Raw genomic sequence first — 27,069 nt, forward strand, 5'->3', positions numbered from 1 at the left:
GGGTAGGTGCCACCACAGAGAAGGCTCTCCCCCTGGGGGCACCCTGAGGAGGCCCTCTCTGTGGGAGCGAACTGGCCGGTGGGAGGCAATGGGTGGCAGAAGGCGGTCCCGTAAGTACCCCGGCCCTAAGCCATGGAGCGCTTTAAAGGTGATCACCAACACCTTGAAGCGCACCTGGAAGTCCACCGGAAGCCAATGCAGCTCGCGCAGGAGAGGAGTCACATGGGAGCGCCCCGTCGCTCCCATAATCCCCCACGCAGCCACATTCTGTACCAGTTGGAGCCTCCGGGTGTACCCCAAGGGGAGCCCCATGTAGAGAGCGTTACAATAGTCCAGACGAGAAGTGACGAGTGCTTGAGTGACCGTGCGTAGGGAGTCCCGATCCAGAAAGGGGCGCAACTGGCGTATCAGGCGAACCTGATAGAAAGCCTCCCTGGCCACGGCCGTCATGTGCCCTTCTAAAGACAGCCGTGCGTCCAGGAGGACGCCCAAGTTGCAGGCCCTTTCTGTGGGGGCCTATGATTCGCTCCCAATAACCAGCGATGGCGTCGGCTGGCTATACCGGGACGCCAGCAGCCACAGCCACTCGGTCTTGGAAGGGTTGAGTCAAAGCCTGATGCAGCCCTGAATGAAATAAGAGTTTGACACCACTGAGCTAGATGGACCTTTTGCTAACCATTTAGCTGATGAACAGAAAGCAGAGGAATGGGGGACTTTCCCTATCCTGGCAACTGGGGAACACCCAGTCTCTGCACCTAGTGGGAGGACCAAACAGGTCCCCAAAGACTCTTATTCGTTTAAAACGTTCTTATAACTGCCCATCTTTCAGTCAACTCTGTGCAGCTCCCAAAAGGGTGTTTTCAAAAGTATCCAACACATTAAAACATAAAATAAAAACCATCAAAGAAAAACCTGGGGCCAATCCATGCCACCTTCTCCTTGTCTGACCTCCCAGCGCCTGGGGAAAAGCCAGGGGTTTTAAGGCTAAAAGGGTGGGGGCTTTTTAAGAATATGGCTCGTATCTCACAAAGCTTCCTTGGCCTTAGAGAGTCCCTTGTAGGGGTTTCTGCTGGAAGACAAGGGGACCATTCAGGGAATCCAACTGAGAGCTTCAGATGCTTGGGGATGGTCTTAATAGGTCCACATTTGGGAAATCCACATAGATTATATCAAACAACGGCAGGGAGAAGCTCCTTTGCACCCCCAACAATAAAGTTCAAATTAGCAATAGATTCAGCCACAGCACACTTGCTCCAATGAGGATCTGAGTGGGAGGAGCATTCAAAGGCAATTTATTAAGAGTATTGTAGCGAAGAGATTTCCCTCAATGAAAAGAGGGAATCCAGGACACAAAGAGCGGCTGATTCAAACTTAGGGTCTCCGAAGGTCCCAGAACAGACCCAACTGGCTGCCCTTCATGGGCTGATATGAATCCTTCCCCCACCCCCCCATCAACGTCCCACCTCCACTCCGAACTGTAAGAACCCCGGAACTGCACAGGCGCCATCTGCCTTGTTGCAGGAAGAAGGACCCTGATCGGTCGCGCTCGGGATGTCGGCGATTGGCAAATGGACTCCGAGGGGCGGATCCTCCAAAGGAAAAGGCGGAACTAGTGGAGAAAAAAGTGTGTGAAGTCTCCACTTCCGGAAACAAAACGGGCAATGAGGGAAGCTGCCTGAATCAGCGACAGAGAAGCCGGGATGATGCAGGTTGGGCACAGGGAATGCTGGGAGTTGAAGTCTGGGAGGGTCTCCTGAGGAGGGAGGCTTGGAATCTCGAGGCCTAGTCTTGAGGGCGGGAAGGGAGACGGGAGGCTGGGAAGGAGGCCTTGTCCGCCTGGAGCATGCCCGGGAGGCCCATGGGAGGCAGGGGCTTGGGCCTGGGCCTCTCCTGCGGGGAAGGGAACGCAGCCGTGACCCTCTTCTCTTTCCCCCCTGCAGGAGGACGGAGGATGGTGGCGGATGCAGGAAAGAGACGCCGCCCGAGAGTAGGAGGAGGAGAGTGGGCCCCGTGGAGCAGCCCTGACCGGTCCCGGCTTGGCTTCTCCTGGAGACCGCAGGGAAAGGCCGGCGCCTCTGGGGCTGCAGGAGGGAGGAGCCCAGGGGGAGCCCGGGAAAGGCGGCTGCCTGGAGGGCGATGTGGGGAGGAGAAAATGGGCGGAGACCCCGAGACGGGTCTGGAGGGCGGAGGTTCCTTCGGAAGACCCTGAAAGCCCCGAAGGATCCAGGAGGAAGCAAAGGAACATCAGTGTCCGGAATGTCGAAAAACCTTCAAAAGAAAAGGAAATCTTCAAAGCCACCTAATTATCCACACAGGAGAGAAACCTCATAAGTGCCTGGAGTCTGGAAAGAGATTCAATCACAGAGGAAATCTTTACATGCATCAAAGGATCCACTCAGGAGAGAAACCAAATAAATGTCTGGAGTGTGGAAAGAGCTTCAGTAGGAGAGGAAGTCTGTATGGACATCAAAGAATTCACACAGGAGAAAAGTCACATAAATGTCTTGATTGTGGAAAGAGATTCAATCACAGAGGACATCTTTATACACATCAAAGAATCCACTCAGGAGAGAAGCCACATAAATGCCTTGAGTGTGGAAAGAGTTTCAGTCAGAGAGGACATCTTTATATACATCAAAGGATCCACTCAGGAGAGAAACCACATAAATGTCTGGAGTGTGGAAAGAGCTTCAGTCAGAGAGGACATCTTTATATACATCAAAGAATCCACTCAGGAGAGAAGCCACATAAATGCCTTGAGTGTGGAAAGAGTTTCAGTCAGAGAGGACATCTTTATATACATCAAAGGATCCACTCAGGAGAGAAACCACATAAATGCCTTGAGTGTGGAAAGAGTTTCAGTCAGAGAGGACATCTTTATATACATCAAAGGATCCACTCAGGAGAGAAACCACATAAATGTCTGGAGTGTGGAAAGAGCTATACTGAGCGTAGTAGCCTCAATCGACACCTAAGAATTCACGTGGGAGAAAAATGATAAACACACCTGAGTGTGAGAAGACCTTCAGTCACGGTGTATCTCAGGAATTGAATTGAATTGAATTGTATATTTAATTTGGCCAAATGTGAATAGACACCCTAGGAATTCACCTAGTGCATATTCAATATCATTATGATAATTCCAATAAGAGGAATTATTTATCTTTACTCCAAATGTGTAAAGAAGACAATAAGGGTAAATAATAACTGCCAAATAAGGGACTTTCTCAGGCTAATAATAAAGGACTTTTTCAATTGTACATGCTAGATTTTTCAACTGGTCTAAATTGTACCTTTTCACAAGAGACATGCCATTTCCCATGTTAATTTTCTTTTAATGAAATGCTCATTTCAGTGGTTATTGTACCTTTTCACAACAGACTTTCATGACTCATGATGCCATTTCTCAGTTGTTTCTCTCCTTGATGAGTTTCCACCCGTTGCTTCTATTGTCCTGCCCTCAGTGGCTTTGGAGAATAGCTTGACTCCCTCTTCTTCTTTCTCAGAACAAGAATTATCCTGGATCAAATAGAGGCCATGTAGTTGCTTCTTAAAAGCACATTTGTCAGTTATTGAATCCATATAGAGAATTTATTAGAATCCTGGATTTATTTATTTTTACAAATAAGGCACAGAACACACCAATAAAGGGGAATATTTGCAGATGAGGGGTCTTTGGAGCTCTGAGCCCTTCTCCCTTCTAGCCATGAGGATTTGAAAAAAATTCAGTTTTCTCCACAATTGTTCTTATTGGGTATAGTTAAGGGTTTTACATTGGGGGAAGTAAAGTTGATATTGTATATGGTGACAGCAGCGAGATTATTGACAGGTAAATACTGGAAAAATGAAGCTTTGCCCACTATCGAGGAATGGACTTTGAAGATGGCCAGTTTTGCAGAGATGGTGAAGATTTCAGCATATTTAAAAGACCGAACTCAAGAGACTTATGTATGGGAGTGGAAAAAGTGGATAGATTATGTGCAGAATAAATATCAAACTAGGAAATATCAGATAGCTTTTAACTGAATGTATTATATAGTGATAGAATAATTGAATTGTGAAGATGTGAAAAATATATAGGGGGTGGAGGGGTTCAAGTTCTATAAAATATGTTTCTGATTTGGATTATATTCTGTGGAAGTCTTGAGGGTGGGGAGGGTTAGGGGGGCGGGGAGGGTTAGGGGGGGTCAGGGAGAGTTGGGGGGTTAGAGAGGGTTTTGGGGGGGAAATTGGGGAGAAAATGTATTTGTAAAACTTTTTCAATAAAAAAAAAAGAAGAGCCTGGGCTGCCATCTGTCAGAAATGGTGTAGGGTCTCCTGCTTGTGCGGGGGGTTGGACTAGATGACCTATAAGGTCCCTTCCAACTCTGTTAATCTGTTAATTTTTCTCTTGCAAGCCACCCAGTCATTGGGATTGGGCTGCTCTCCAAATTTATTAAAAGTTCCCCCAAATTTCCTGCCCTTGGAAACATCCCTCAGAGGGTCCTGGCTTCTCTTCCAGGTATGCAGGACACAGTCTCCAAAAACTATTTCCAATGTGGTTTATCATCATGGAGTCGTGATAGTGAAATGCAACAACCAACATATATGAATATATAAAGAGTAATTTCTTCTCCTTTGGCCCCATAGATATATCTCCTATTGCCTTCTCTCCCTCAGGCTTCCCCATATATCGTCCTGTCTCTCCTTCTCTCTCTCAGGCTTCCCCATGGATCCTCCCATCTCCCCTTCTCTCCCTCAGACTTTCCCATAGATCTCCTCCTATTCCCTTCTCTCCCTCAGGCTTCCCCATAGATATCTCTCCTATCCCCTTCTCTCCCTCAGGCTGGCCCCATAGATCTCTCTCCTATCCCCTTCTCTCCCTCAGACTTTCCCATAGATCTCCTCCTATCCCCTTCTCTCCCTCAGGCTGGCCCCATAGATCTCCTCCTATCCCCTTCTCTCCCTCAGGCGTTCTAGACTCTTCTCTCCATGAGGCTTTGCCAGCAGAGGCCTCCCCTATCCTATCCCCTTCTTTCCAGTTATTTTCAAGTTGGGAAGGGGAGTTGAACGTCTAACTAATTGGCATCAGAGCATGTTATAATAATATAGGAAATACTAATGCTCTGATAGTCGTTTTGAAAAATCCTTTCTTAGTGAGCACCTAGAATCCAAGAGGAACATAGGTGGCAAATTTCAAGCTTGTAGGTTTTACGGTTCTGGAGATTTCGTGGTGAGTGGTTTTCGCTATATATATATATAGATTAGTATCCTGCACTGGATACTTTGGCTCCTCTGGATAACTTTGAACATCAGCTCACAGATGTTCTATGCAACCAGCCTCCCCCCCACCATCTCCCCTCCCCCAGCAATTACAACCCTTGGGAAAAGGCCTAGAGCAGAGGAGGAGAGGACTGAGCAAAGTCTAAGAAGGCAAGTGGATTCACAGCAAGTTAAACGGACTGTGTGATGCTGTTGTCTCACATTTTACGCTTCATCACAAATTTAAAATGACATATTTAGCCAACGGTGAAATCCCCCCCCACCCCGCGATTCTTTCCGGTAGTGCCAGCAGCACTCGGCTCTGCCGAACCCCTGAGATGTCATTACGTCCCTTTTTTTACCATCTGCGCATGCACAGAAGAAGCGTGCGTGCGTGAAAAGCTCTTGTTCCCGAACCGGTAGCGAAGGTAAGTGGATTTCACCCCTGTATTTAGCCCTTTGAACATGGCAGTCTGCCTCTTTTTTCAGGTTAAGTATACATGTTTTTCCCTTCTGGACTAAGGCTCTTTATTTGATATGTGAGAACAAAAGTATTCTGAAAGTCTTTGAATACATATGCAACTTTCAAGAAAGACACAAACCCAGCTACGAAAGACTAATGCAACCCATAAATTTGTCCCTTGTGAGATGTTATCTAGAATCAATGTTTTCTGTTGTTCGAATTTCATAAGCAATCGGTGTATTCAACATTTCATCACTTGTTTACTGACACTGAATACATGTATCATTTCTTTCTGTACCCTCTTTAAAAACATGAATGTTTTTGCTTTGCTTGAATTAACTGATGATCTGTATTTTCAGGTGGGCAAAGAAACACATTTGCAAAGGTAAAAGTTTCAAATTCAGGAAATCAAGTCCTTTTCAGCTCCACACCAAACTTGGTGCCTGAGTTTGGAGATTAAAACATGATTCAAATTCATCAACCAATAATTAAAAGTAACAGGAAAAACAGCCGGGTGTTCTCATTTTCTCTCTGCTTCCCTTTCCTAAGAAGAGGCCAAATGGGCATTTTCACTCTCGCAATGCAATTCTGATAAATTGGCTGCAAATAAGAAGGAAGATTTCCCAGAGTCCAGGAGCTCTTCTGAAGACTGACTAACCTCTTGAAGGCATCTTCACTCTGACAACTGACAGTAACTGGCAGTTTAGCCTGCATGGATGAGGTCATAAAGCCCTCAGAATTCCCTAAGAGATGGCAGGTTCCCTATGAAACTTCACTTGCTCCACCTTTTCATTCCAATGCCAAGCAAATGCCTTTAGGAGGCAACCAGACAAATCACTCAAGCTGCCCATTTCTCATCTTTTTGCACAAAATGCAGATCTTTGGATGTAGACTGCCTCTGCCAAAGGAAGCTCTACACATTAATGTAGCTCCGGGTCAACTTCCCATCACATTTCCTTTGTGTTGCCGTGCTGTTTTGTGTTTTGTTCCATCATCCCAGGTGAGCTCCCCCCATTATTTCTGCTTAAGTGCAGACATGGCCCCCCAAGGCACATGAGCCTCTTTTGGCCAAGTTCCAAATGTTGAGGGATAAAGCAATTAGAGAGACCCAGGAAGAAACCAACTTGGATCCTGTCAAAATTGCATGATTTCCCGTTTCCTTTTTCCCAACAACGAGCTATTGACCTCTATGAGGAAATTCACCGGCAGGAACCATTGGCAGGAGGTTCTCCTCCTTAGCTCCTTTCTAACTGGAGATGGTCTCCTTTTGTGCATGAATTCCGAATTTTTACATCCAGGATCAAGAATTTTCCTGCATCAAATAGAGACCATGTAGTTGCTATTTAAAAACAGACTTGAGTGAGTCACACATAGTGAGTTTATGTATTTATTGGGATCCTGCCTTTATTATTTTTACAAATGAGGTGGAGAACATATGCAACAAAACAAAGGAGAAAGCCTGCAAGAAGACAAGGTCTTCTCCCAATGATGACACCTTCCTCCTCTTTTCTCCCAACAACAACCCTGTGAGGTGGGCTAGACAGAAAGGGGGGCTGATTAAAACTTGAACTCTGCTCTCTTGCTTTCTACCCGGTGCCTTAATCACTGGATCCCCTTCATAGACTGCTATAAGGTCGCAGCCACAGAAGAGCCCCTGATCTCCGCCTGCCTCAATACAGAGCGGCTGGGAGGGGGAGATCGGACCCCAAAGTTAAAGTGGAGCCCCGCCCCCTTCCACATCCTCGGCACCGCGCAGTCACCATCTGGGTTATTGAATGAACACGGACGTCCATTGGTCGCTCTGGGGAGGGCGGCGATTGGCAGGAGGACTCCATGGGGCGGATCCTCCAAAGGAAGAGGTGGAACTAGTGGAGAAAAGGGCATGAAGCCGCCACTTCCGGAATTAAAACGGGCAATGACTGAGCTGCCAGAATCGGCGACAGAGGAGGCGGTTTGATGCAGGTTGGGCGCAGGGGATGCTGGGAGTTGAAGTCCGGGAGGGTCTCTCCGGAGGGCTGGGAGCCCGAGGCCTAGTCTGGGGGGCGGGCGGGGAGGGAGACGGGAGGCTGGGAGGGGGGCAGGCCGCCTGGAGAATGCCCGGGAGGCCCGTGGGAGGCAGGGGCTTGGGCCTGCAGGGAAGGGGACGCAGCCGTGACCCTCTTCTCTTTCTCCCCTGCAGGAGGACGGAGGATGGCGGCGGATGCAGGAAAGAGGTGCTGCCCAGGAGGAGGAGGGGGAGGAGAGCGGGCCCCGCAGAGCAGCCCTGACCGGTTCCGGCACGGCTTCCCCGGGAGACAGCGGGGAAAGGCCGGGGGGCTCCGGGGCTGCAGGAGGGAGGAGCCCAGGAGGAGCCCGGGAAAGGCGGCTGCCTGGAGGGCGATGCGAGGAGGAGGAAATGGGCGGAGACCCCGAGATGGGCCTGGAGGGCGGAGGCTCCTTCGGAAGACCCCCAAAGCCTCGAAGGATCCAGGAGGAAGCAAAGGAATATCCATGCCCAGAATGTGGAAAATCCTTCAAAAGAAATCATCATCTTCAAAGGCATCTAAGGATCCACTCAGGAAAAAAACCTCATAAATGCCTGGAGTGTGGAAAGAGCTTCCGTCAAAGGGAAAATCTCCATTCACATCAAAGACTCCATTTAGAAAACCAGTACCAATGCTGGCAATGTGAAAAATCCTTCAAAACAATTCAAATCCTTGAAAAACATGTAAGAATCCATTCATTAGAGAAACCATTTAAATGCCTGGAGTGTGGAAAGAGCTTCCATCATTGGAGTAACTTCGATATACATGAAAGAATCCATTCAGAAGAAAAAAAGTATGAATGCCCAAAATGTAAAAAATCCTTCAAAAGAAACGACCATCTTCAAAGGCATCTAATAATCCACTCGGTAGAAAAACCTCACAAATGCCTGGAGTGTGGAAAGAGCTTCAGTCAGAGGGGACATCTTTATAGACATCAAAGAGTCCATTTACAAGAGGAGTATGAATGTGGGGAATGTGAAAAATCCTTCAAAACAATTCAAATCCTTGAAAAACATCTAAGAATCCACAAGCCAAATATATGCCTGGAGTGTGGAAAGAGCTTCAGTCAAAGGGGAAGTCTTGATAGCCATCAAAGAATCCACACAGGAGAAAAACCCTACAAATGCCTGGAGTGTGGAAAGAGCTTTACTGAGGGTGGACACCTCCGTCGACATCAAAGAGTCCACACAGGAGAAAAACCACATAAATGCCTTGAATGTGGAAAGTGTTTCAGTAGGAGAGGAACTCTGTATGGACATAAAATGATTCACACAGGAGAAAAACCACACAAATGTCTGCAGTGTGGAAAGAGCTTCAGTCAGAAAGGAACCCTTGACGGACATCAAAGAATCCACTCAGGAGAAAAACCCTACAAATGCCTGGAGTGTGGAAAGAGCTTTATTGAGCGTAGTAGCCTCCGTCGACACCAAAGTGTCCACACAGGAGAAAAACCACATAAATGCCTCGAATGTGGAAAGTGTTTCAGTCGGAGAGGACACCTTAAAAGACATCAAAAAATCCACTCATGGGAGAAACCATATAAATGTCTGGAGTGTGGAAAAAGCTTCAGTCAGAGAAGAAAACTTTCACTCCATCAAAAAATCCATTCCGGAGAAAAACCACATTAATGCCTGGAGTGTGGAAAGAGCTATACTCAGTGTAGGGGCCTCCATCAATTCATGCGGGAGAAAAATTATAAACATGAGTGTGAAAAACCTTCAGTTCCAGAGTGTATCTCAGGAATTGAATTGAATTGCGTATTAAATCTGGCCAAGTGTGAATAGGCACACTAGGAATTTGTCTTAAGCTCTCAGTGTACATACAAAGCAACAGAATAATTATCTCAGTTTGCAGAACTTGGATTCATTGAATGAGTTTCCCAGAAATTTAAATATTGCAGAAAATACCCCTTCATGCTTCATAACTAAGCTCCATTTCATGCTGAATAAACTAAATTGTTAATACATCTTAAATATAGAATGACCTTTAGATAGATTTTTACATCAAAAGCATTTTATTGAAATGAATTTGCTAAAAATAAAAAACCCGATTTCAATAAAAAAAATCTATTTTTAAAAAAAATTAAATTGATTTCTATCCACTGATTTCTTCTAAGCAATCAACTGTTGTTTTGTACTTTTTCTACTGTTTGGAGTATAAAATGAAACCTGATTCTTTGTCCTGGATTCCCTCTTTTCATTGAGGGAAATCTCTTTGTTACAATACTCTTAATAAATTGCCTTTAAATGGTCATCCCACTCAGATCCTCATTGGAGCAAGTGTGCTGTGGCTGAATCTAGGGCTCATTTGACCTTTATTGTTCTGGGTGTTAAAGAGCTTCTCCCTGTCATTGTTTGATATAATCTATGTAGATTTCCCAAATGTGGGTACCTATTAAGACCATCCCCAAGCATCTGAAGCTCTCAGTTGGATTCCCTGAATGGTCCCCTTGTCTTCCAGCAGAAACCACTTTAAGGAACTCTCTAAGACCAAGGAAGCTTTGTGATATATATATATATATATTAAAATTTGATTTATATGCCGCCCTTCTCCGGAGACTCAGAGTGGCTTACAAGGTGTTAAGCAATAGCCTTCATACTTTTGTATATTTATACAAAGTCAGCTTATTGCCCCCACAAACTGGGTCCTCATTTAACCTACCTTAGAAAGGATGGAAGGCTGAGTCAACCTTGAGCCTGGTAAGATTCGAACCTGCAGTAATTGCAGGCAGCTGTGTTAATAACAGGGTGCTTTAGACCACTGTATTACCAAGACTCTTAAGAATATGAGCTATATTCTTAAAAAGCCTCCACTCTTTTAGCCTTAAACACCTGGCTCTTCCCCAGGAGCTGGGAGATGAGACAAGGAGAAGGTGGCATGGATTGGCCCCAGGTTTTTCTTTGTTTTTAAAACGGTTTTTGGGAGCTGCACTGAGTTGACTGAAAGATGGGCAGTTATAAGAATTTTTCAAATGAATCAGACCCATTGGGGACCTCTTTGATCTCCCACTAGGTGCAGAGACTAGGTGTTCCCCAGTTGTCAGGATAGCGAGAGTCCCCCATTACTAGGCTTTCCCCTTCTCTCCCTCAGGCTGGTCCCCCAGAAGCCTCTCCTGTCATCTCCTCTCCCCTTCTCTCCCTCAGGCTGGCCCCATAGATCCCCTCCTTCCTATCCCCTTTACTCCCTCAGGCCTCCCCATAGATCTCCTCCTATCCCCTTCTCTCCCTCAGGCTGGCCCCATAGATCTGCTCCTATCCCTTTTCTCCCTCAGGCTTCCCCATAGAAGCCTCTCCGCTTCTCTCCCTCAGGCTTTCTAGCTGCTTCTCTCCATGAGGCTTTCCCCACAGAAGCCTCTCCTATGCTATCCCATTCCCTCCAGAGTTATTTTCAAGTTGGGAGGGGGAGTTGAACGTCTAACTAATTAGCATCAGAGCGTGTTATAATAATATAGGAAATACTAATGCTCTGATGGTCGTTTCAAAAAATCCTTTCTTAGTGAGCACCTAGAAGCCAAGAGGAACATAGGTGGCAAATTTCAAGCTTGTAGGCTTTACGGTTCTGGAGATTTCGTGATTAATGCGTGAGTGGTTTTCGCTTATATGTAGATTAGTATCCTGCACTGGATACTTTGGCTCCTCTGGACTAATGCAACCCATGAATTTGTCTCTTGTGGGATGTTATCTAGAATCAAGGTTTTCTGTTGTTCAAACTTCATAAGCAATCAGTGTATTTAACATTTCATCATTTGTTTACTGACACTGAATCAGAGGTGGGTTGCAGCAGGTTCTGACCAGTTCTGGAGAACCCGTAGCGGAATTTTTGAGTAGTTTGGAGAACCGGTAAATACCACCTCTGACTGGCCCCGCCCCCATCTATTCTCTGCCTCCCGAGTCCAAGCTGATAAGGGAATAAATGGGGATTTTGTAGTATCCTTCCCCTGCCATGCCTATCAAGCCACACCCCACTGTGCCATGCCATGCCCACCAAGCCACACCCACAGAACCGGTAGTAAAAAAATTTGAAACCCACCACTGCACTGAATATACGTATCATTTCTTTCTGTACCCTCTTTAAAAACATTAATAAATGTTTGTCTCAAGTGCATCAGCCCTCAGTGTATCTAGAAAGCAACAGAATAATGATATTCGTGATAATAATTATAATTCCAATAAGAGGAATTATTTATCTTTACTTCAATTGGGTAAAGAAGACAATAAGGGTAAATAATAACTGCCAAATAAGGGACTTTCTCAGGCTGAATAATAAAGGACTGTTTCAATTGTACATGCTAGATTGTACAACTGGCTGAAATTGTACCTTTTCACAACAGAGACTCCTGGTGCCATTTCCCATGTGAATGTTCTTTTAATGCAAGGCTCATTTCAGTGGTTATCCTTAATATTATGGGATGTTCCTGTCCATGTCTCTGATGTAACTAACTGAGCTGGATGATTTCTTCCAGGTTGGAATTGATTTAAATCATGTCGATTTAAATGATGATACAAATCACTATTAAGAAGGCTTGATTTAAATCACCTTTTTATATCATACTTTTTAAAGAGCAACCCTCATCTCTGTCCCGCAGTGTCTCCTCCTCAGACCCGCTGTTGACTCACCCACAGTCCCGTTCACTTTCAAGGGATGGCTGGTGATGCGGCAGGGACACAGCTCGGTGAGGGTCGTGGCTGGCAGGAGGTGAGTGGATGCCCGCTAGCAGGTGCTGCCCTGATGGATCTGAAATGACAGGTGCTCTTTAATACATTTATAAGCTGCTTAGAAGGCTTCACTTCCATTTTTATTGCTTGCCCTTTCTCCTCACACTGGGAGCCTGGTGGTACAGATGCATTTCTCTTCCCACAATCATAGAGTTTGTAGTCTACATAGATTTGCAAAAGAATGGGATAAAGGAATATTCCTGCGCTTTATGATTTATCCCATGGTTACTGTGGAATTGTGTGAATGTATCAGTGCAGTCCGTGTTATCTCCGCTTGCAGAGCTTGGATTCATTGAATGAGTTTACCAGAAATTTAAATATTGCAGAATATACAGCTTCATGCTACACAAGCAAGCTCCATTTCAAGATGAATAAACTACATTATTAATGTATCTTGAGTAGAAAATTATCTTTAGCTAGATTTTTACCCCAAAAGTATTTTATTAAAATAAATTTGATAAAAAATGACCAAAAAAATCTGATTTAAATTTTTTAAAATCTGATTTTTTATTTTTATCTTTTTAAATCTATTTTTATCGACCCTGATTTCTTCAATGCAATCAACTCTTATTTTGTACTTTTTCTACTTCATGGAGTATAAAATGAAACCCGATTCTGTGTCCTGGATTCCTTCTTTTCATTAAAGGAAATCTCTTAATACTCTTCATAAGTTGCCTGTAAATAGTCATCCCACTCAGTGCCTAATTGGAGCAAGTGTGCCGTGGCTGAAGTCTCTACTGTCTAGTATTGTAAGGGGTGGAAGTATAGGAGGGTTTCTCCTAAAATCTACCACCATTTCTACGGTTTTGAGTGCATTTAGTTCAAGATTGTTCTGGTTGCACCACAAGGCTAGTTGTTCAACCTCCGGACTGTATGCAGATCCATTGTCGTCTCGAATGAGACCAGTCACTGTTGTGTCATCTGCAAACTTCAGTACTTTAACAGAGGGATCTTTTGAGATGCAGCGCTTGGTGTAGAGAGAGAAGTGGCGAGAGCACACAGCCCTGGGGGCTCCTGTGCTAATTGTACAAGTATCTCCAGTCAGAAATGAAGAAGCTTCTTGGATGAGAAGCGAAATACCTTCAAAGGAAAACCAGAAAGTCCAGCTGCTTCTTGAAAAAGCACCTTTGGGACAACCATGACCTGGATGACGGAGAATCTCCAGAGACATTCAGGAGGCCTTCTACAGTTCCAGACAAGCGGGAAGATGCTGCATTGGGAGCAGCTGGTAGAGTCTTTATTGGCTTCTATGTTATTGTCTGCGTGCGCTTGTATAAATGTCATGCATTCCTCTCAATGGAAATAAGGAATTCAGTTCTGGGAGCCTGAGGTGCTGGCCCCACCACTGGGGGGGTGGGGGGTGATGGCCAGTTTGGGGGACGGGGCCCACGTATATATCTTTTATATCATTTATATCTTCTGACTTTGCAACATTTGAAGGAACTTGAGTCTAATGTCAGGGTAAAATAAAAATCAACACTGCCATTTCTTGCCAAGTACTACCTGTAAAGATCTAGTACTACCTGTACAATTTGGGGGCAATATATCAAACTCATGAGCGATAACTGCAAAATACGTCCCAGAGACAGTAAGCAGGGTTGAGTCAGCCGGCCCCTCCCCACCTCTAGCTGCCTTACCAGCCCCTCCCTCCCTGGATCCAGCTTCTCCTTTCTCTTTGCTCCTCCTTTCTGAAGGACCTTTGGAAAACTACAGCAGAGGGGGAAATCCCCTCCGATACTGCCCCCTTCATATTTGGATTTTGCAATCTTTTTTGAGCCCTTGGAAACCTGATGCAGAAGTTGAGACTGTGTGTATATATTTTCCTCCCACACACCCTCTTTGGAGAGGCTCCTGTTGCAGCTGCTGCTGGGGCCAGGGTGCCCTGCGATATGGCCCTCCGCCTCCCTCATTTTCTCTTATTCTTGCAGCCGGCTGGCAAAGCAACACACCTGCTTATCTGCCAGCACATTTGCAAGTTCTCTTCACACCCACCCACCCTTGGGCTACCTGTAAAGCCAGGCCTCTCCCCCTTAATCAAGGAAGTAAAGACTCTTGAAATTTTGCATTTCAAAAGGATCCTTTTATTGAGAAAGAACTGATAGTTGGGCGAAAGCAAAGCAGGATCTGGGGTCCTTAAGGCAATACAATAGGAATAAAAGAAGTTAGAATCCCCTCCCAACCGTCTGATGTGGATTTAGCCAATCCCCATTCCCTCCCCACTCCTGGGGGAAGGATACCGCAAAATCCCCATTCCCCATACAATAAGCCACCCAGAGTTATTGGGAGTTGGGCTGCTCTACAAATTTAATAGAAGTCATACCTAAATAAATGGGTTCGTCCCCCCGAAATTTCCTGCCCTTGGATATCCCAGAGGGCCACTTTGAAACATCCCCAAGGACCCCAAAGTATTGTTGGATGGTGCCACGTTTAAGGACAGCGGGAGAGAAATTCTCTCCTCAAAAGTTTGAACTTCAGGCATCGTTTCTCATACAGCAATCCAGGACAGAAAGCATAATCCCGTCTCAGTTGAACCACTTTTGCCAAAATAAAATACCGCATAGCTTAATGATGCTGAACCCCCAAGGCACATGACCCTCTTTTGGCCAAGTTCCAAATGTTGAGGGATCCAGCAGTTAAAGAGATCCAGAAAGAAACCAGCTTAGATCCTATCAAAATTGCCCGATTTTTCTGCTTCCTTTTTCCAACAATTATGTGTTGGAATGAGAGGAAATTCACTAGCAGGAAACATTGGCAGGAGGTTTTCATCCTTAGGTCCTCTTTAACTGGAGCTGGTCTGCTTTTGTGCATGAATTCTGAATTAGAATAGAATCCCAGAGTTGGAAGGGACCTTGGAGGTCTTCTAGTCCAACCCCCTGCTTAGGAAACCCTACAGCATTTCAGGCAAATGGTTATCCCATATCTTCTTTAAAACTTCCAGTTTCCACCCATTGCTTCTTGTCCTACCCTCAGGGGCTTTGGAGAATAGCTTGGCTCCCTCTTCTTCTATCTCGGAACAAGAATTCTCCTGGATCAAATAGAGGCCATGGAGTTGCTTCTTAAAAACAAATTTCTCAGTTATTGAATCCATATAGAGAATTTATTAGAATCCTGGATTTATTTTTACAAATAAGGCGGAGAAGACATGGAGCAAAATGAAGGGGAATATTTGCAGCTGAGGGTTGAACTGAGGGGTCTTTGGAGCTCTCTGAGCCCCCCTCCCTTTTAGCCATGAGGAAGGAAGCTACTTTGGGCAATGAAACGTCTGCAAGAAGAGAAGCCCCCAGAAGCCCCTCCCCCTCCTCCCATCCAGCACAGCTTCCTCCTCTCTTCCCCCAACAACAACCCTGTGAGGTGGGCTGGACTGAAAAGGGAGCTGTGCAACCCTTGAACTCAGGGTCTCTGGCTTTCTCCCCTCCCAGCCTTCATCCCTGGCTCCCCTTCAGAGGTTGCTAGGAGGCCGCAGCCCCAGAAGAGCCCCTGACCTCCCCCTCCCTCAATATGGAGGGTGCAGGGGGGGGAGATCAGCCCCCAAAGTTCAAGGGGAGCTCCGCCCCACTTCCAAGACCTCGGCACCACGCAGGCGACATCTGGTTGATTGGAGGAAGGTGGACACCGATTGGACATTCTGAGGAAAGCAGCGATTGGCAGGATGACTCCGTGAGGTGGTCCCTCCGAATTTAGAGGCGGAGCTTTTGGAGAAAAAAAAGGCGCGAAGACTCCAATTCCAGAACTAAAACGGGCAATGAGGGACCTGTCTGAATCAGCGACAGAGAAGCTCGGATGATGCAGGTTTGGCTCACGCGATGATGGGAGTTGAAGTCCGGAAGGATCTCTACGGAGAGGGCAGGCCCGGGAGCCCAAGGCCTAGATTGGGGGGTGGGCAGGGAGGGAGACGAGACGCTGGGAAGGAGGGTTGATATGAAAGGAAAACGGAATGAGGTTGCCAGAGGTGTATACGACGGACTGCCCAATCGGAGGAACTAGATCAGGGGTGTCAAACTGAAGGGTGCTTGGATCTGGCCCATGGGGAACAGATCGGACTGGCCCACAATGCCTCTGCCAGCGAAAACAGAGCTCGGGAGGGAAGCGTGTAGCCCTACCAGGCCCAGTTTTCAGTTGCAACGGCCGCCTGCACTCCTCCGCCCCCAGCTCCATTTTCACCGGCAAAGGATTAGGAAAACAAACTAAAAGCAAAAGAAATGTTTCCCCTTTTGCATTTGAGCATCCAAGAAGGGCCAGGAAGGAGAAAAGGCATAGAAGGAAAGATGAGAAGTGAGGAAGGAAGGAAAAAGAAGGAAAAAGGGAAGGAAAAAGAAGAAAAGGGAGGGGAGGGGAGGGGAGGGCAGGAGGAAGGAAGGAAGATTATGAGGGAGGGAGGGTCTGAGGGAAGTCCTGTCATAGCACTTGGGCACCTCAGGTGCCCACAAGAAGAGTGAAGATGAGAATATTTTGAATAATCCACCATATTTTCATCCAAAATGCTTTAACTTTTTTACAAGTCCACCAAACATGAAAATAGTTAGAATCAACACAATCACTTCTCCAACATTTGGGTTGTAGGTTTGGGTACATACAAGCTAACTTTTTGGGATCCAAATGCCATCTATAAAACATTTTATAAAAATTTTCTCTCAAATTTTGAGCTTGTGTAAATATGGTGGATTATCCAAAATATCCTTAAATATCCTTAAAAAGAAGATAAAGTTTACTCCACAGATTGTACGGCTATAGAGACTAATTTGATTTTGAACCTAAGAACTGCAGCAAGACTCTTGGTGGCACAGTACTGGAAGAAGGAAGATTTATCTACTATTCAAGAATGGACATTAAAAGAAGTAAATTTAGCAGAAATGGTGAAAATTTCAGCATATCTAACGGACCATTTAAATGAGAAATATATTTTAGAATGGAGAAGATGGATTGATTATATTCAAGGCAAATATCGGACTAAAGAATTTCAAATAGCTTATGAATGATCAAAAAGATTTTATAAAGTACTTAAACTTAGTTTAGTAAAAGGGGAATTAAAAGTTCAAGGGGGGGATAGGAGGCTATAGATAATTAGCTTATGTTAGCTTATGATTGTCAAATGTTATACCCTGTATTTTGCTCTGGGAAGTGGGGGATGGGGGTGGGAGGGGAGGGGGGGTTGGAAGGGGAAATGTTTGTAAAACTTTTCAATAAAAAAAAAAAGAAGAGTGAAGATGAGCTGGCCACGCCTACCCAGGGATTCCCCCCCCCCCAGGTCAAACATAACCCTGATGCAGCCCTGAAGGAAATAAGAGTTTGACACCACTGAGCTAGATGCACCTTTTGCTAAGCATTTAGCTGATGAACAGAAAGCAGAGGAATGGGGGACTCTCCCTATCCTGGCAACTGGGGAACACCCAGTCTCTGCACCTAGTGGGAGGATCAAACAGGTCCCCAATGAGTCTTCTTCATTTAAAACGTTCTTATAACTGCCCATATTTCGGTCAACTCTGTGCAGCTCCCAAAAGGGTGTTTTCAAAAGTATCCACACATTAAAACATAAAAGAAAAACCATGAAAGAAAAACCTGGGGCCAATCCATGCCACCTTCTCCTTGTCTGACCTCCCAGCGCCTGGGGAAAAGCCAGGGGTTTTAAGGCTAAAAGGGTGGGGGCTTTTTAAGAATATGGCTCATATCTCACAAAGCTTCCTTGGCCTTAGAGAGTCCCTTGTAGGGGTTTCTGCTGGAAGACAAGGGGACCATTCAGGGAATCCAACTGAGAGCTTCAGATGCTTGGGGATGGTCTTAATAGGTCCCCACATTTGGGAAATCCACATAGATTATATCAAACAATGGCAGGGAGAAGCTCTTTCACACCCAGAACAATAAAGTTCAAATTAGCAATAGATTTCAGCCACAGTACACTTGCTTCCATGAGGATCTGAGTGGGAGGAGCATTCAAAGGCAATTTATTAGAATATTGTAGCAAAGAGATTTCCCTCAATGAAAAGAGGGAATCCAGGACACAAAGAGCGGCTGATTCAAACTCAGGGTCTCCAAAGGTCCCAGAAAAGACCCAACTGGCTCCCCTTCATGGGCTCATATAAGGCTTCAACCCCTGACCTCCGCCGGCCTCAATATGGGGGGGGGAGACCGGACCCCAAAGTTCAAAGAAAGCCCCCCCCCCCCGTCCCACCTCCGCCCCGGACCGTAATAACTTGCGGAACTGCGCAGGTGCCATGTGCCTTGTTGCAGGAAGAAGGACGCTGATTGGTCACGCTCGGGATGTCAGCAATGGGCAAATGGACTCCAAGGGGCGGATCCTACAAGGGAAAAGGCGGAACTAGTGGAGAGAAAAGGGCGTGAAGCCTCCACTTCCGGAAACAAAAAAGGCAGTGAGGGAAGCTGCCTGAATCGGCGACAGAGGAGGCCGTTTGATGCAGGTTTGGCGCAGGGGATGCTGGGAATCGTAGTCCGGGAGGGTCTCTTTCAGGTCCGCATGGGGGGGGCTTGGACCTGGGCCTCCCCTGTGGGGAAGGGGACGCAGCCGTGACCCTCTTCTCTCTCTCCCATGCAGGAGGACGGAGGATGGATGCAGGAAAGTGGCACCGCCCGAGAGCAGGAGGAAGAGGAGAGCGGGCCCCACGGAGCAGCCCTGCCCAGTCCCGGCACGGCTTCCCCTGGAGACGGCGGGGAAAGGCCGGGGGGCTCCGGGGCTGCAGGCAGGAGGAGCCCAGGGGGAGCCCGGGAAAGGCAGCTGCCTGGAGGGCGATGCGGAGAGGAGGAAACGGGCGGAGACCCCGAGACAGGCCTGGAGGGCAGAGGTTCCTTTGAAAGATCCCGAAAGCCCCGAAGGATCCAGGAGGAAGAAAATGAACATCAGTGCCCAGAATGTTGTAAAATCTTCAAAAGAAAAGGAAACCTTCAAAGCCACCTAATTATCCACACAGGAGAGAAACCTCATAAGTGCCTGGAGTGTGGAAAGAGCTTTGGTGATAGGAGCACCCTCTATAGACATCAAAAAATCCACTCAGGAGAAAAACCACATAAATGCCTTGAGTGTGGAAAGAGATTCAGTCAGAGGGGACATCTTTATAGACATCGAAGGATCCACTCAGGAGAAAAACCTCATAAATGCCTGGAATGTGGAAAGAGCTTCAGTCAGAGGGGACATCTTTATATACATCAAAGAATCCACACAGGAGGGAAACCTCATAAGTGCCTGGAGTGTGGAAAGAGATTCAGTCAGAGGGGATATCTTTATAGACATCAAAGAATCCACTCAGGAGTAAAACCTCATAAATGCCTTGAGTGTGGAAAGCGATTCAGTCAGAGGGGACATCTTTATAGACATCAAAGGATCCACTCAGGAGAAAAACCTAAGTGCCTGGAATGTGGAAAGAGCTTCAGTCGCAGCAGCAGCCTTTATACACATCAAAGGATCCACTCAGGAGAAAAACTCCATAAGTGCCTGGAGTGTGGAAAGAGCTTCAGTAAGAGGGGACATCTTTATACACATCAAAGAATCCACTCAGGAGAAAAACCTCATAAATGCCTGGAGTGTGGAAAGAGCTTCAGTAAGAGGGGACATCTTTATACACATCAAAGAATCCACTCAGGAGAAAAACCTCATAAATGCCTGGAGTGTGGAAAGAGCTTCAGTCAGAGGGGACATCTTTACGTACATCAAAGGATCCACACAGGTGAAAAACCACATAACTGCTTGGAGTGTGGAAAGAGCTTCAATCAGTTGGGAAACCTTTATACACATCAAAGGATCCACACAGGAGAAAAACCTCATAAATGCCTGGAGTGTGGAAAGCGCTTCAGTAAGAGGGGACATCTTTATACACATCAAAGGATCCACACAGGAGAGAAACCTCATAAGTGCCTTGAGTGTGGAAAGAGATTCAGTCTGAAGGGAAATCTTTATATACATCAAAGGATCCACACAGGAGAAAAACCTCATAAATGCCTGGAATGTGGAAAGAGCTTCAGTCAGTTGGGAAACCTTTATACACATCAAAGGATCCACATAGGAGAAAAATCTCATAAATGCCTGGAGTGTGGAAAGAGCTTCAGTCATAGCAGCGCCCTTTATACACATCAAAGGATCCATTCAGGGGGTGGAACCTCATAAATGCCTGGAATGTGGAAAGAGCTTCAGTCTGAGGGGAAATCTTTATACACATCAAAGGATCCACACAGGAGAAAAACCTCATAAATGCCTTGAGTGTGGAAAGAGCTTCAGTCTGAGGGGAAATCTTTATATATATCAAAGGATCCACACAGGAGAGAAACCTCATAAATGCCTTGAGTGTGGAAAGAGCTTCAGTCTGAGGGGAAATCTTTATGTATATCAAAGGATCCACACAGGAGAAAAACCTCATAAATGCCTTGAGTGTGGAAAGAGCTTCAGTCTGAGGGGAAATCTTTATGTATATCAAAGGATCCACATAGGAGAAAAACCTCATAAATGCCTTGAGTGTGGAAAGAGCTTCAGTCTGAGGGGAAATCTTTATATACATCAAAGGATCCACACAGGAGAAAAACCTCATAAATGCCTTGAGTGTGGAAAGAGCTTCAGTCTGAGGGGAAATCTTTATGTATATCAAAGGATCCACATAGGAGAAAAACCTCATAAATGCCTTGAGTGTGGAAAGTGCTTCAGTCTGAGGGGAAATCTTTATGTACATCAAAGGATCCACACAGGAGAAAAACCTCATAAATGCCTGGAGTGTGGAAAGAGCTTCAGTCATAGCAGCGCCGTTTATACACATCAAGGGATCCATTGGGGGGGGGGGACACCATATAAATGCGTGGAATGTGGTTCTTCCAAGATAAACACCAAGTCATCGGCAAATGCTTGCAATTTATATTCTTGATTTTGAATTTTCATTACTTTTATTCCTTTTTCTTCTCTAATATTTCTATTTAGTACTTCTAGTGTTAACACAAACAACAATGGTGACAATGGACATCCTTGTCTCGTTCCTTTTTGTATTTCAATAGATTCTGTCATCTCTCCATTCATCATTATTTTGGCTGTTTGTTTATAATATATAGCTTCTATAGCTTGAACAAATTTCTCTCCAAAGCCCATCTGTTTCAATTGTAATATCATAAATCGCCAGTTCACATTGTCAAAGGCTTTTTGTGCATCTAAAAACATCAAAGCCACTTGCTTTTCTGGGTGTGCATCGTAATATTCCAATGTATCCAAAATTATCCTCAAATTATCTCTAATCTGCCTTTTTGGCAGAAATCCATTTTGGTCCGGGTGTATAAAATTATTTAGATATCTTTTAAGTCTTTCTGCTAATATTATAGCGAAGATTTTATAGTCTGAGTTTAACAAGGATATTGGCCTATAGTTTTTGACTTGTTGTAGATCAGTATCTTTTTTTGGAATAAGTGTAATATATGCTTCTAACCATGAGTTGGGTATTTCCTTCTGTAACATTACTTCATTCATAATTTCTAGTAATGGGAGACTCGGTGATTCCTGCAAAGTCTTATAATATTCCGCCGGTAATCCATCTGGACCTGGTGCTTTCCCACTTTTTTGTTTTTTAATGGAGCCTCTGTCAACTCCATCATTGTTATATTCCCTTCTAACATCATCTCAATATCTTTTGGGATCTGAGGTAAGTTCGCCTTATGTAAATATTGTTTAATGTTTTCCTCTTCTATCTTTTCCTTTTCATATAACTTTTTGTAATAGTCTTGTACAATGTTCTTCTTTTTCTCATTTCCAAATCTAATTTGTCCTTGATCATCTGTTAGCTGAGTTATTTTCCTTGAGCTTCTTTCTTTTTTCAATTTATAAGCTAGCCATCTGCCTGGTTTATTAGCATCTTCAAAATATTTCTGTTTAGCATTCCTGATTTTTTGTGCTAACTCTTCTTTCTCTAATAATCCCATTTTATGTTTAATCGTATCCATTTTCATTTTAATGTCTTTTTTTTGTGGGAACTTCTGCAGTTCTTTTTCTAATGTCTTATAATCATCCTCTAAAGTTTTATATGCTTGTCTTTTCTTAATATTTCTTTTCCTTATATAGTCTATAATCAGGCCTCTGGCATAGGCTTTCATGGTGTCCCATCGATTCTGCAGTGATGTATCCTCTTTTCTATTTTCTTTTTTTAAAAAAAGCTAATTCTTTCTCCATCTTCTGTAGGAAATCCTTTTCTTTTAAAATTGTAGTGTTTAAAGTCCATCTGGACCTTCTCCTTTGTCCTTTCCAACTCATCATCATTGGATTATGATCTGCCCAGGTATTAGCCTCTATGGCTATTTCTTCTATATTCGAGGTCAAGTCCATTGTCAACCATATCATATCTATTCTAGACCATGATAAATGTCTATTGGAGTAAAAAGTATATTGTCTATTTTCTGCATTTCTTTCTCTCCATATATCTTTTAAGTTTATTTCCTCTATCATCTTAAAAAAAGATTTCGGCAAAGTTTTCCTACTTTGTTTTGTTGTCTTTTGTGTACTGTAGTCCATTTTCTCATCTACTATTCCATTGAAGTCTCCCATCATACAGATGTTTTCGTAGCCCAGCTCTATTACTTTCAAATGTAATTTTCTATAAAAGTTTTCTTGATTGCCACTAGGAGCATATATCGCTGTTAACAATATTTTCCTGTTATTGTCTGTTATTTCCACCATCAGAATTCGTCCTTCTCCATCTTCATAATTTTTTTCTGCTAATATTGTATCTTTAATGTACAAAACCACTCCTCTTTTCTTACATTGTGGCAGTGAAGCAAATAGTTTCCCTAGTTTGGGCTGTACCAAAAGTGGTTCATGCTGCTTTTAATATGCACTTCTTGTAAACAAATTATGTCCATTTTCAATTTCTCCAATTTGTGAAATATCTTTCTTCTTTTAGTTGCTATATTAAGTCCATTTATATTTATTGTGATTAATTTTTTCTCCTCCATGTTTATACTTTTTGTATTGGTTTTGTTGATCTATTAGGTCTCAATTCACGTTGTTCCTTGTATTCTATGGCACCTCCTACTGCGCCTTCTAATGCGCTCTCCTCCTTTCCCATCATCAGGAGATCCTCTTCTTCTAGTTGGAGCAGTGACTCTTCCCTTCTTGGCACATCTTTTTCTCTTATATATTCCACAAGAAATGCTTTAGCTTTGTCAATTGAATCTATTTTGAATCTTTGTGTTTGCCATGTAAACACCAATCCTTCTGCTATCAGCCATCTGTAGTTCACTCCTTTCTGGAGCAGTATTTTTGTCAAAAATTGATACTCTCTTCTCAGCTCTCTTATTCTTCTCGGTATTTGCTTCAGCACCGTAATTTCCTTGCTCTTGTATTGTAACGCCTTTTCTTTTGCTATCTGAAATATTTGTGTTTTGATTGATTTTTTGGTAAATCGTATGTGGACTTCTCTTGGTAGTTTATTTCTCATTGCATATCTAGTATATACTCGGTATATTTCATCAACGCCATCAAACATTTTTTCTTTAGAAATTTCTAGAGCTCCTGCAAGAATTTCTATCATTTTTTCCGCCAAATTTCTCCTTTTTCTTCCTCCACATTTTGAAATCTTAAGTAAAATTCTGATTTATCCATCTCCCATCCTAAGCCGCTTCTATCACGTTCAACTTCTTCTAATCTATAATCCATATCTCTGATTTTTTTATCTCTTTGTTCCTCTTTTTCTTCAATTTTTTTCAAGTCTGTCTTCATATTTCTTCATCATCTGTTGTATATTCTCCACTTTTTCATCTGTTTTCTCTATTTTAGATTTTATGTCTTGTATTCCTTGCAAAATCATCCGCATTGTCGCATCTTTTTCTTTCTCACGTTCTTTCTCTTTTTCCTGCTGAATCATTGTCTGTATTGATCGTTGTCCTCCCGCTGGTGATGAAGAAGGGGTCGATCCGGCAGAACTAATAACTGCTGCTTTTTTGCTCATTTCTATAAGTAATCCAATTCGACACAGTAGGGTAATATATCTTCAGGTTCTTCTCAACCCTAATCCGTTTTGTAGATGGCAGGAGATTACAAAAGGTTAAAGAGAAAAAGAGAAAACAGAAAAAAGCAAAAAAAGGGAAAAAAGGATAGTGCAGCAAAGCAAGAAAAAAAAAACCCTAAAAAGAAAACCAACACTCTTCAGGCTCTTGTGTGCCCTAATCCAATCATCTGAGATAGCCAAAAACAAATTCAAGTAAAAATCTCCAATCAACAAGTGAGAAAGAAAAAAAAGAAAGAAAGAAAAGAGACCAAAGGAGAAAATGGGAAAATTTCTTCAGACTCTTGTATGTCTTAATCCAATTGTGTAAAATAGCCAAAAACCCATTCAAATAACAATCTCCAATCAGTAAATTAAAAAAATAAAAAAGAAGAAAGAAAAAAAAACACGAATTTCTTCAGGCTCTTATGTACCTTAATCCAATTAAGTAAACATTTATTGTGAAGGAATAAAGGAATAAAAAAGGGAGAAAAAAATATATGTATATATCTGTTCCAATATTTTAAAATGTTTTTAAAAATATAATTATTAGTGAAGTGGAAGAGTGGAGCTAGAGAGAGAAAGAATTTCCATTTTATATAAAAGTCCACAACTGTGTAACATTCAAAATTTCTTTCTTGTGCACACTTAGTCTAACAGCTCTCTTTTCCAGAGCCGCTGTTATTTTCTTCTTTCCAGTTTTAATCGCCTTTCAACAATGCTTTTCTCAGCAAGACACCTGTATAAACAAACTTGTAGGCACTCTTTGATGTCCTTTTTAAATTTTATCTGTAAGTTAGCCAATTGACCTTGAAAAATAACACAGTTGCTACTTTTTTCCCTTTCCCCTCAGTTAAAAAAAAACAAAAAGAAGATACAACGTTTCAATCCACTAGATGGCAGTCTCTTATTTCTTCCACTTTCACTTCTGCTTTCAATTAGCAATATAGCAAAAAGAATATTAAAAAAAATAAAGGTCTGCCAAAAACAAAAATGACAAATCTAATTCCAAAATTAGTAATCTCAGTCAACATCAAAAATTCAATAAAAAAGTAAGCCTCCTTTCCAGTCCAGTCCAGTCCAGTCCAGTTAGGTTTAAAGTAAAACTTTCCGCAGATATCCACACATAGGAATAGTTTATATTTTAGGAAAATTAACTTAAATTCAGGCTCAATTCCGCCGCTAAATTACTTCTATATTAAATCCTAGTTGCATTTACTCTTCAGGGTGTTTGTAAAATCAAATTAGAAAAAAACTCTCACCAGATCGTAACACTTTCACTCATTCTCTTCCGTTCGGGGCTGTCCCAACTTCAGCAGCTTAATGGCTGCCTCTTCAGCGCTGGAAAAAAGAGCTTCTCCTGGATCAACCAGGGATTTTGCGGTGTCCCTGGGATCAACAGAATGTGTCCTCCTCTATCATTGTCTCAACAGGACAGTGAGATCCAATTTGGATCGTCCCGCAGTGGAGATATCAGTGGTAGTTCCGGAGCCCCGAAAACTTCCCGCTGTCTCGTTGCGACACCAGCCCCGCCCCCCACTTCAATCTGTAAACAAATTGATAGATAAAATAGGAGATTTTGGGAAAGTGGCTGGGTTGAAAATAAACAAAGACAAAACGAAGATGTTGACAAAAAATATGTTAAAAAAACAGAAAGAAGAATTGGCGGAAGTATCAAGGATGCAGGTCATGAATAAGGTTAAATATTTGGGAATACACTTGACAGCAAGATGTGGTACTCTTAAGGAGAATAATTATGATAAGCTTAAACAACAGATAGCGACAGACCTAACAAAATGGGAGAATTTGCAGTTATCATTGATAGGGAGAAGATCAACTATTAAAATGAATATACTGCCCCGACTTCTATACTTGTTTCAGACAATTCCAATTAAGTTGGGGAAAAAATATTTTGAAGATTTAAATAAAATGGTGTTAAAATATATATGGCAGGGCAAAAAGGCAAGGATAAAATTAAAATTGATGCAAGATGTTAGATTAAGAGAAGGTTTTGGTTTGCCGGATTGGGAATTGTATTATCAAGTTTGTAACTTGATGTGGATTAAAGAATGGATAACACTAAGGAATATTAGATTGTTGACCTTAGAAGGACATGACTTATTGTTGGGTTGGCACGCTTTTATGTGGTATAAAAGTACAAAAATACAGGGTTATTTTAGAAGACATATGATACGAGAGTCTTTGTTATTAAACTGGGAGAAGATCAAACAATGTTACTACTTAAAAATTCCAGTCTGGCTATCACCTATTGAAGCAGTCTCACACGCAGTAACGTTTAGGAAGGAACAAATTGTTAGATATGGTGAATGGGGTGAACTTAAATCGAAGCAAGAATTAGAAGAACAAGAGCTTGAAATGGATTGGTTTTCATATATGCAAATACAGTCTAGATATGATGAAGATTCTGAAAAGGAGGGTTTTTATAGCACCTTGACAAACTTAGATAAAATTTTAATAGGTTCTGATGACCATGTGATTAAAAAATTGTATAGCCATTTATTAGAAGTAAAATTGGCAGAAGAACAAGTTAAAGAAACAATGATTGCATGGGGGAAAAATGTGGGTCATGGGATTGAGTTAGAGAAATGGGAAAAATTATGGTCACAGAATTATAAAATGACAATGTCAACAGCATATAAGGAAAACTTGTATAA

At 43.3% G+C, this 27,069-nt stretch overlaps 2 protein-coding genes, 1 long non-coding RNA gene and 1 pseudogene across 6 annotated transcripts in view; 3 read left to right on the plus strand and 1 right to left on the minus strand.

The window, feature by feature from the left end:
* The window catches only part of LOC148111745 (uncharacterized), a 37,837-nt gene extending 33,712 nt beyond the window's left edge, over nt 1-4,125 (plus strand). Inside the window, exon 5 of the mRNA XM_087879753.1 lies at nt 2,244-4,125. Within this exon, the coding sequence (XP_087735879.1) occupies nt 2,244-2,998 (755 nt within the window). The 3' untranslated portion in view covers nt 2,999-4,125. The remainder of the gene's footprint in view (nt 1-2,243) is intronic.
* Nucleotides 1-18,594, minus strand: part of LOC148111748 (uncharacterized) — a 31,715-nt gene extending 13,121 nt beyond the window's left edge. For all 3 annotated transcript variants that reach the window (XR_015730214.1, XR_015730213.1, XR_015730212.1), the window contains exon 1: nt 12,345-18,594. This is a non-coding gene — a long non-coding RNA (uncharacterized LOC148111748). The remainder of the gene's footprint in view (nt 1-12,344) is intronic.
* On the plus strand, nt 4,355-26,987 carry LOC148111749 (uncharacterized; annotated as a pseudogene). The gene is made up of 2 exons (XR_015730148.1): nt 4,355-7,666; nt 18,991-26,987. The product of XR_015730148.1 is annotated as an uncharacterized LOC148111749 (transcript).
* LOC148111750 (uncharacterized) lies at nt 7,691-9,979 on the plus strand. The gene has a single exon (XM_087879799.1). The coding sequence runs from the start codon at nt 7,905-7,907 to the stop codon at nt 9,354-9,356; it is 1,452 nt and encodes a 483-aa protein (XP_087735925.1). The 5' UTR covers nt 7,691-7,904; the 3' UTR covers nt 9,357-9,979.
* Nucleotides 26,988-27,069: the final 82 nt, after the last annotated feature.

Source organism: Pantherophis guttatus, chromosome 16 (genome assembly GCF_059756535.1).
Source record: "Pantherophis guttatus breed Tessera chromosome 16, ASM5975653v1, whole genome shotgun sequence".
NCBI classification, from domain to species: Eukaryota; Metazoa; Chordata; class Lepidosauria; order Squamata; family Colubridae; genus Pantherophis; species Pantherophis guttatus.

Coding starts and splice junctions, on each gene's coding strand:
- LOC148111750 (XM_087879799.1), top strand. CDS start 7,905: ATGCAGGAAAGAGGTGCTGCCCAGGAGGAGGAGGGGGAGGAGAGCGGG.